This window comes from Miscanthus floridulus, chromosome 11 (assembly GCF_019320115.1).
Source record: "Miscanthus floridulus cultivar M001 chromosome 11, ASM1932011v1, whole genome shotgun sequence".
NCBI lineage: Eukaryota > Viridiplantae > Streptophyta > Magnoliopsida > Poales > Poaceae > Miscanthus > Miscanthus floridulus.
Window position 1 is genome coordinate 21,514,401 of NC_089590.1, and position 9,690 is coordinate 21,524,090.

The following is a 9,690-nucleotide window of genomic DNA, read 5'->3' on the forward strand; positions in this document are numbered from 1 at the left end:
AATCCTAGCCATTTGTGCATGAATCGGAAAGTAGGATGGTGAATTTCATTGGTGCGAGGGCGGTAGCAAACAATTTCTTTTGAAATCTCCCTCCAGAACTTATTCCTATCAAAGTCTTGTATAGCGGAGTCTACATAAATTATGCACTGAGAGTGAAATCCAAAAAGTTCACTAAATTTTTCTAGGGAATAGAAAATTCTTTCCTAAAAAGTCTAAATGAGGCTTCCAAATCGGTGTGTTGCAGAGTGCACAAAAATTCAGTAGTCAAAAGCTTACACCTCGGCTCATCAATTTCCCAAGCATCCTCCCATCCTACAGTCTTAAAAATAGGTTCGAATTCAACGGTCATACCTGTGGCTTGTAGTAGGGTTGGATCATAGGCAAGAGTGAGGACGAAATCCCGGGTCTTCAGCTTCTTGTAGATGTTCATCTCACTATCTCCGCGGAGCTTGAGCTACTTCTCTTGTAGAAGAATGTTCCTCTCCATGGGGGCTGATCGGGACAGCGCTCCAACAGCAGGAGACGGAGGATCGACCTCCTGTCGGTGCTTGCTCGGGAAGACGAGCTTCTCATCGAACAAAACGATGTCGCATGCTTGATCTTGCCTACTAACTTGCTCATCTTCCTGCAAAAATAAACACAAGACAACACAACTCATGTAATGGATTAGGAAAATAAAAAGTTAGCGGTTAGCCGTCCAGGATTCAGTCGTTCAGGGATCAATCGTCCGAGGGTTAGTCATCTGAGATTGCTTAATGAATTTCAAATCAAGATTTTGGCAAATCTTCCACCCTAATTCTTTTTTATTTTCTCTCTTGATTTGTACAGCACTACCACTCTTATACTCTCTTAATCTTTGCTCAAATTTTAGCAGCACCTCTCTCTCTTTTTCTCAAGATTTTAGCACTACTTTCACACACAAACTTCCTCACACTCCAACAGTACTTCTACCAAGGAAATTTCAACTATGAAATTTTGAACTGAAATTTTGAACTTGGAAGGTTGTTTTGTGTTGTGCCTGAGGCCGAGAGCAACCAGGAAGGAGTGGCATTTATAGCCAAGGCAGCAGCAGGCCGGGCGGCCTAGTGGTGGGGCTGGCTGGCCCCACAGGGTGGCCAAATGGCCTCTCCATTTTTTTGATCCTTCTTTGCTTCGTGGTTAAGTAAGGTGACTGCTCCTTTTGGTGGAAATGCGCTCTGGATGGTGTAGAGTGAAGGTGGTGGAGATATGGAGGTGATGGTGGTTGAGTGGGTCCCATGTGTCTCCCGTATTTTTACCATATACATATGTTTATACAATGCAAAAATACTTCATGATATTATGAAATATAACAAGATGAATGAATGGTATTTTTAGATTTTTACTCGTCCACGGTAAATATTTCTTACAAGTTTTTATGCTCCGTAAAAATTATTTATATGGGGCTTGAATTTTTTTCTATATGCCATGATGAGAATTTTTTTATTTCAATTTTGTAATGCAAGAATTGAAAAGTAAATATGTCGAAGTAAAAATATAATGCAAAAAGTAAATATGGATAACTACCGAGTTACCTCCCGTGAGGGTTCGGAATTTTAAGTCCACCGAAACAGACTTCTCTGTTTGGGTTCATTCTTCAGGTGTATCCTTTGGTCCCGAAGATGGAGACCTTGATACTTGCTTCTCATGCCACTCCAAATTGGAGCGTTGTTCCAGTCTTGGCTTGAAAGCGAACTGCTCTTCCTTACCATTAATATGGAATTTAATTTCTCCGGCTTCGACATCATTGTGTGCATTTGTAGTGCTCAGGAAAGGTCTCCCAAGAATGAGGGGTGTCTTCATGTCCTCCTGCATGTCAAGTACTACAAAATCTACTAGAACAAAGAAATTTTTTATTTTTACTAGAATATTCTTGGTGATTCCTGTAGGGTAGCAAATCGATTGGTCAGCTAGTTGCAAGCACATTGATGTTGGTGTGAGTGTTGAATAGTCAAGCTTGTTGAAAACCTTCTTAGGCATGACACTGATGCTTGCCTCAAGATCGCATAGAGCATTCTCAAAGTTTTGGTTTTTGATTGAATAATCGATAATGGGACATCCTGAATCCTTCTTCTTGATAGGTGATGTGTTTAGGATGGCCGCACTACACTCCTCCATCAACTTGATTACTTTAGTGGTGGGCAATGGTATTTTGTTGTTGAGGATGTCTCGGAGATACTTCACATAGATAGGTTCCTATATGGCATCTAGCAATGGAATATTGATGTATAACTTTTGAATTACCTCTACGAACTTACCAAACTACTCATCCATTTTAGCTTTCCGATTTTTGCATGGAAACGGTAGGAAGGTAGTGTCATGGAAATCTTGTTGTAACTCTCACTCTTGTGGCCCAACTTCTTCAACTTCAACGGTTCTCTTCTCCTCTTCCTGCACTACCACTAGTGTCTTACCTGTCCTTGTCAGATGTGGCGGATCACGAGTGGACTTACCACCTCTTGTGGTTATGGCGCTGACCTTCTCAAGGTTAGTGGCAAAAGGCAGAGCAGCGGCCAACTGAGCTAATTGAGATTCTATCTTTTTATTATAGCTAAGTTGGTCTTTTATGGCAGAAGAAAAACTATCCATTTTAGTATTTATGTTTTCTAGGACCTTATCAACAAAAGCAAGCTTCTTAGAAATATTCTCATTAATCCTAGCTTGTTCTAAGATCAAGTCTCTCAAGGATGGCTGTTTAGAATTAGAAGAATTATAGTAATTACCTAGGTACTTACCTTGGTAATTTAACCATTGTTGTTGATTCCATCCTTGTCTCTGTTGTTGTGGAGCAGAATTGTTGATGACAATATTCGCATCCTCCTGATATTAAGGGAATTCAACCCACAAATATTCTCCATAGGCGTTTTGAGCATTGAATGCATCTTGAATGGTCTGACGATGTCTATTGTAATTGGCTCGCTGTTCAAGCTAATTCAACAAGACGTCCATCTTGGTTGATAGTGCACACACCTTTTCTGCTACTTCTTTGTTCTTATTGCATAATTGAATGTTGCATGATGACCAACCTTGATTAGAGGCTATCTTTTCCATAAGAGTTTTAGCTTTTCCAAGAGTGAGTGACATAAATGATCCTCTAGCAGTAGCATCCAGTTGTTCATGGGCTTTCTGAGTTAATCCATGGTAAAAGCTTTGCATGAGCAACCAATCCTCCATCCCATGATGAGGACAATCTGAAATGTATTCTTGGAAATGTTCCCATGCCTCTAGAATTATCTCTTCTTTCTGCTGTTGGAAATTGGAAATATTTCCTCTTAAGGTATTGGTCTTGCCTACAGGGAAGAACTTTTCTAGGAAGGCCTTAGAACATCTTGCCCGTGTATTGATATTATCTTTATTGGTGTAGAACCACTGGTTCACCCTTCCCACTAGTGAGAATGGAAATAAGCGAAGTAGTATGATGTCTTGAGCAACGTCCTTGATGACGACCGTGCTACTCATCTCTAGAAAATTCTAAAGATGAGCACTAGCATCTTCATGTGCCTTTCCACTGAATGGGGTAGCTTGCACCATGTTGATGAGGCTTGGCTTGAGCTCAAACTCGAGGTTGGTAGTTTTGAGTGTTGGTCTAGTATGAATGTTCTCGGTGCTTGGAGCAGAGAACTCATGAAGGGTCTTATCAGCCATAGCTTTAGAAACTGGTGTTGAGTTTCCTCTTGATTTGATTGATTCTGATGGATGGAAATTATAGGTAAATCACAACCAATCCTGCAATACCCTGTATAGGATATGAACAAAGACAAACAAGGGTAAGCCTGCTAAAGCAGAGGTGTTATGATTTTATCAATAAGTATTTATTTGGTCAATTCTCTTTGCCATGTGCCCCTCCCTGGCAACAACGCTAGAAATATTTGTTGATATTTCTTAGCATCACTCTTTTACTAAGTTGTCATCCCTAGTATGATGCTAGAAATGCGTTGTTGGTACTTATTAAGAACACTTGTAAATATAAATAAATATATATATATATATATATATATATATATATATATATATATATATATATATATATATATATATATAAAGTATCCGCAAGCGCATAGATAATAAACCATTGTAGCATTTCACCTAGGAGTATACCAGGTATCGTTATTTATATTTTATCCACTGGGAGGAGCGCTATGGGGTTGTGTTGGCATAGAGATATTGACAAATATATATAATTATGATAAAACCACTCTCATGCTATGGCTGGGGTAAGTCAAATGATAAATGAATAATAAGTGTAAGGTAATAATTGTATTCTAGAGATAGAAATGGAGACTCATAAAAGTAGTATGGCTAGGTAGGAGATTTGTTAAGAGAGAAAGATTCCTAAGTCATTCTATATTTACTAAGTCTTTTGTACACCCAAGTATACACACTCTCATCTATAGCATAACTAACTTTGGATCTATGCATAAGGAACATTACTAAGGAAGATCAAGAATAGAGCTTGTCTCCCTTCGCAACCGCGTCCTACTTGCTCTACAAATGGGGAGTGGACTACAAAGGACTCAATGGGAGTGTCACATCTGTGATCTACCACATGACCCAAAGTGTAGAATGTATCTACAGTTAAACAATATCTAAGCATAATGCTTACATAGTGTCGACCACTTAACTCACTCATGTACTGAGCTAAGAGCTTTGCGAACATATGCATAAATTCATCATCAATCATAACTGTATCAAGCATATAACTAGAGCAAACTAGGAACATAATAAATAGCAACATAATATTGAAGTAGCACCAAGTCATAAATATAGAGATACAATAGCTATACCAGTCTCCAGACGGTAGATCCGAAATCCTGAGTAATAGCCCACACTCTACTTGAACCTTGCTAGCTAGCCTATACTAGAACTTGAAGAATTGGAGCTGTATTCTCTTCTCTCTGGAAACCCTAATTTCTGGTCTGATCTTGACTTATGATAGCGTGCTCTGGAGGGGGTGTCAGGGGCTGGTTATATAGGCCAGAACGTCAATTCTGAGCCCTTGGATCAAACCGACTTAAAATAACAGCGTAGATGCAATCTTGGAGGCGGTGCAGGAACCGATGTCAAAGCAGAGGATGACATGTGGGCCTAGGGGCCGGGCGGCCTACAGGTGGGGCCAGCCTCCTGCCCTTTGCTTCGTTGGTGTGGCTTTCGGTGTCCTCTGGAACCTTCTTGAGTAGTTTCGATGGCGGATAAGCCTGATTTAATTTGTTGTTTTGATCCTGCTTGCCTAGTTCACTGGAATAACCCTGCTGAAAACATAGATTCACCAAAACACGTCGAAATTGTCAGTTTAAACCCCTAAGTCTATGTTGGTGATCCTTTTCATGCATTTATTAATGTTATGTTGACGGTTTATGATGGATGATAACTACCGTCAACACTCATCTTGTGTTGGTTGTGCGGCACCCGGTTGCAGGTTAGGCGTGTGATGCCTATTAGCGCGTGAACCTCTAAGTGAGTGAATCGCCACAATAGGGACTAGCTTGCCGGCAAGCAAGTGAACCTCGAATGAAAAAATTGATTGTGTTATCATTGTCTCCTTGGTATTCTTTGGTATTCATTGATTGATCACTTGCCACAGTAGTATATCACCTCTACCTCTCTTGCATTACTTTGTGTATTTACCTTGTGCAGTGCTTGTGGTAGTTGTATCTAATATAGCTCTTTAGTTGTAGTTCTCTTGCTAGCTTGATACAACACAAGTGTAGTGCTAGCGCAAAATTCACTTTGCCATCTTATCTACTAATCACTTGTCTTAGTGTTGTTGTAGAATTTTTAATAGGCTATTCACCCCCCCTCTAGCCATTAGGACCTTAGATGCTCCACGAGCTATGCCATTTGAGATCCCACACTCACAATGACCTATCCCTCGCATGAGCAAAGTTACCATAGTGGTATTCAAGTTTATGACCTTTCGTGTTATTGTGCCTTAGCCAGATTAGTGAAATAAGTCAAATTGTACCCTCATTGCTTTTAGTGATTAATTATCCCGGTGTAGCATCCTACAGGCATGAGAATGAGTTCCCTTCTCATACTCGACTTCTATAATTACTAGGTAACTAAGCAATTAAGCATTTCCATTCCCATTGCTTAGGTGAGAGGCTTCTACTAGATTAATGAGTGACTCTAAGTGTAGAGTGAACAAGATTAATAACCCAAACTTTATGTAATGCATAACTCATAATGAAACTAGATAAGTATCCAAAATAGGGTTTATAGTAGTGGGGTGCCTCTTTGATCTTGCCGACGACTCCGAGATTGTAGACGACAACTCACACGCATTCCTTACGCTACTCGGGTCCTGAAAGAGAATAATGGTCGAGGTTGAAGGTAATCGAGGGAGGCTTAGGAACAAGACTCGGCTTGGGACTTAGGGTAGAGGCTTCTACCTATGGCTCTCCTATTGCCTTACTTATAACTATGCTTAGTCTAGTATAGTTAACCTCTTGGTAAGTTCACTAGGTAACTTCATCCTTACTGTTAACTTGACGGACATTCCGACCTAGGTGGTGGACACTCCGTCCGGTTAGGGTTTTGAGGTGACTTGGCTCGGGTTGCACTCTGCTTGGGTTGATGGATACTCTGTTTGAAGTGACAGACACTCCGGTAGGAACTAGGTGGTCTCGGGTTGCTGGGTTACTGTCCTCTATAAATCATCGGACACTCCACCGTAATTGACGGATGCTCTAGTGTAGGCTTGGTGTTCTCGGGTTCACTGGCTATAAGTCATTATAATTCAATGGACACTCTGCGGGATATCGCGGACACTCCGGTAGTCCATGTCAACAGGAGATAAGGTTCCGGTGGCTAGTTTTCCTAGGTTGTCGGGCACTCCGTTGATTCGACGGACACTCCGTCAAGCTGTCGACAGAACCTAAGCTCTTAGGTGATCTTGGGTTCCAAACTTAGATGTGCCCAGCTGTGATCTATGCATGTGCAAGATATTTCTAGGATGGCTTAGGTGACTCACTAGGATCAAGGTAGCTAGGTTTTAAGCTCATTTGACTAAATGTGGCTATAGACTAGGATCATACTTAGAGATACAAGAACTTGAGGATGAACCATGAGATGAAGATAATAACCTTAGCTCTGAGATTTGAGAGCATCCATAGCGAAAAGATTGAAGATCCAAACCTTCCCTACTCTTGCTTCTTATCCACGAATTGGCTTGGCTCCATATGAACTCTCTCTTGCCACATACCAAAAAGACGGTTCAAAGGATCCATGAACTCATTGGATGATTGAACTAGGTAAGAACTTCTTGAGCTTACTTACTCATGTTGTAACTACCACTAGCAAGGAGTCTTCCATCTTGCATCAACATCCATGGATTAGATCATTGGTGTAACATCCCGGCCTAGGGCTTAACAGGATTAATAGGATACTCATACCAATAAGTTGCAACTTCTTTTTCAGAAGCCCATCTGCAAATAACTCCGAGGTTAAGCGTGCTTGGCCTGGAGCGATGGGTGACCGACCGGGAAGTTCTTCCCGGGTGCGCACGAGTGAGGACAAAGTACGCAGAAAAGACCTGTGTTGGTCTGTGAGGGCAGTCTATATCATAGAGAAGTTGCCAGATGTAAGCGGGCCCGGCCTCGGAGAGGCGGGACGTTATAGAATGGTATCAGAGCCGACTCTCGTGGTTTCACGGGCGCGTGTGTCGCAGTTGCGCAGGCATGGTGCGCATGGCTGGTGTGGATTCGACGTGGTCACACAGCCTGGCACATGCGCTAGCTCTGGACACATGGACGTGGCCAAGAGAGGACGCTCCTGGCTTGGGATTGATCGACGAGGACGTCGATCTCTTAAGGGGGTGAGGATGTAACATCCCGGCCTAGGGCTTAACAGGATTAATAGGATACTCATACCAATAAGTTGCAACTTCTTTTCCGAAAGCCCATCTACAAATAACTCCGAGGTTAAGCGTGCTTGGCCTGGAGCGATGGGTGACCGACCGGGAAGTTCTTCCCGGGTGCGCACGAGTGAGGACAAAGTGCGCAGAAAAGACCTGTGTTGGTCTGTGAGGGCAGTCTATATCCTAGAGAAGCTGCCAGATGTAAGTGGGCCCGGCCTCGGAGAGACGGGACGTTACAATTGGGTGAAGAATCCAAGAAAAGAGGATGGTTCTTCTTGAGCTCACCACGAAGAGGTTGAGGGTTGAAGGGTGTCCATGGGCTGCTGCTGGTGCTTCCCTTCTTCCTCTCTATCTTCTTCAATCCTTCCTCCAATCTCTCCCCTCTCTAGCCTCTAGGGTTCTTGCTTGTTCTTGAGTGAGTTAGAGAGAGAGAGTGAATGTTGCAAATAAGAGGATGAGTGAGAGAGAGTGGCTTCAACTGAGAAATATCTCTTCCCACTCGTGCTGACATGTGGGTCCCACCCATTTATGTGGCAAACAAATCATTTCCCACTTACTGCTGCAGCACTGTGATCTGTCCGACAGTCTCTGTCTTTGCTGAATTGACTAAGTCATTGGATGGTTGATTGTTGGTGACCATTGCATTGTTCTTGAGTAGCTTCTTGGGACTGAGTTGGTGTTGATGATGTCAATAGGATGAACTCTAATCCAATCAAGTTTCCTTCCACTGCTCTGGGTGTGAGCCTGACCATGGTTATCTGAGGTTCGCATAGGGTGCTTGATGTCTTATCTCGCATATTTCATTAGAAATCTTCGGAGTGACTTGTAGGTGATTTTCCTTTGATAGTCAAAATGACTGCCCAGTGTGTAATGGGTTTCGGGGCGTTACAAAATCTAAATCTCACTACGACACACCATGACGTGCCCATAAATGCTCCACCAAATCATCACGAAGTTGCTCATGAATTGTTCGGTCTTCAATCTTATTATGTATACACAAGAAGTCACTCAAAACCATCTACAAGTGGCCATAGTTTCACATACAAGATTATTTAGACAGCTTGCAGGTTAGGTACATATGAAATTTTATTCAGGCAACTTCGTACCTTGTGCTCAGGCGGCAGGGAGAAGGCGTTCGTTGGTGCCCGGCTGCCGGTGGGAGCTGCGGCCGTGCGTCGGTGGGAGCTGGGTCTGGCGGTGGGAGCTGGGTCGCCGCCGGTGAAAGCTGGAGCCGGCGCAGATCGGGACAGCGGAGGGGCTAGCGCCGGAGGGGCTGCCGTTCGCGCCGGAGGGAGCAGGGGCGCGGAGGGAGGCTCCCGGCGTGGAGGAAGACAACCGGCGTGGCCTTCTTCATGAAGACGACCGGGGAGGCGGCCCTCCAGATCCGGCGGAGGAGGGCACGGGCTGAGTCGGAGGAAGGGCGGCGCCGGTGAGGTCATGGGGCAGCGCCGGTGGATGGGCACAGCGGCGACCCTGCTTTGGCGGCGTGGGGGAAAGAGTGGAGCGAGCTCGCGCGGGTAGGGGAAACGACCGACCAGATTTTTAGACAGATGTAGGTAGTAGGAGCGGAAATTTGTTGGGCCAACAAATTTAGATAGCCTGATAGGTAGTCTGCTGGAGTGCCTTTTTTTTTACTTCTACTACCCAAATATAGGATAGGTAGTCTGTTTAGATAGCCCGCTGGAGATGCTCTTAGGAAGATTGATTGCACACGATAGAGGAAATTAGTAGAACTCATTCTAAGGTGCAAATAGATTGGACTAGTTTGTTATTATATATAAGTAGTAGTAGGTAGTAGAGGTTTTTGCCGGCCTGTA

General features: G+C 43.3%; 1 protein-coding gene and 1 non-coding gene across 2 annotated transcripts; one reads left to right on the forward strand and one right to left on the reverse strand.

The window, feature by feature from the left end:
- Positions 1 to 454: 454 nt before the first annotated feature.
- Positions 455 to 9,312, reverse strand: LOC136491704 (uncharacterized). The gene is made up of 2 exons (XM_066487962.1): positions 8,980 to 9,312; positions 455 to 625 (listed from the first exon to the last, which is right to left on the reverse strand). Exons 1-2 carry the CDS (start codon positions 9,310 to 9,312, stop codon positions 455 to 457), a joined length of 504 nt encoding a protein of 167 aa, XP_066344059.1.
- On the forward strand, positions 3,191 to 3,297 carry LOC136495096 (small nucleolar RNA R71). The gene has a single exon (XR_010768878.1). It is a non-coding gene; the product is annotated as a small nucleolar RNA R71 (small nucleolar RNA).
- Positions 9,313 to 9,690: the final 378 nt, after the last annotated feature.

What these genes read in the sequence shown, in the direction of transcription:
- LOC136491704 (XM_066487962.1), bottom strand. Translation starts at nt 9,312, where the DNA reads ATGACCTCACCGGCGCCGCCCTTCCTCCGACTCAGCCCGTGCCCTCCT. An exon ending in CCCTGCCGCCTGAGCACAAG is followed by an intron (nt 626 to 8,979) that starts GTACGAAGTTGC and finishes TTATTTTTGCAG; the next exon opens with GAAGATGAGCAAGTTAGTAG.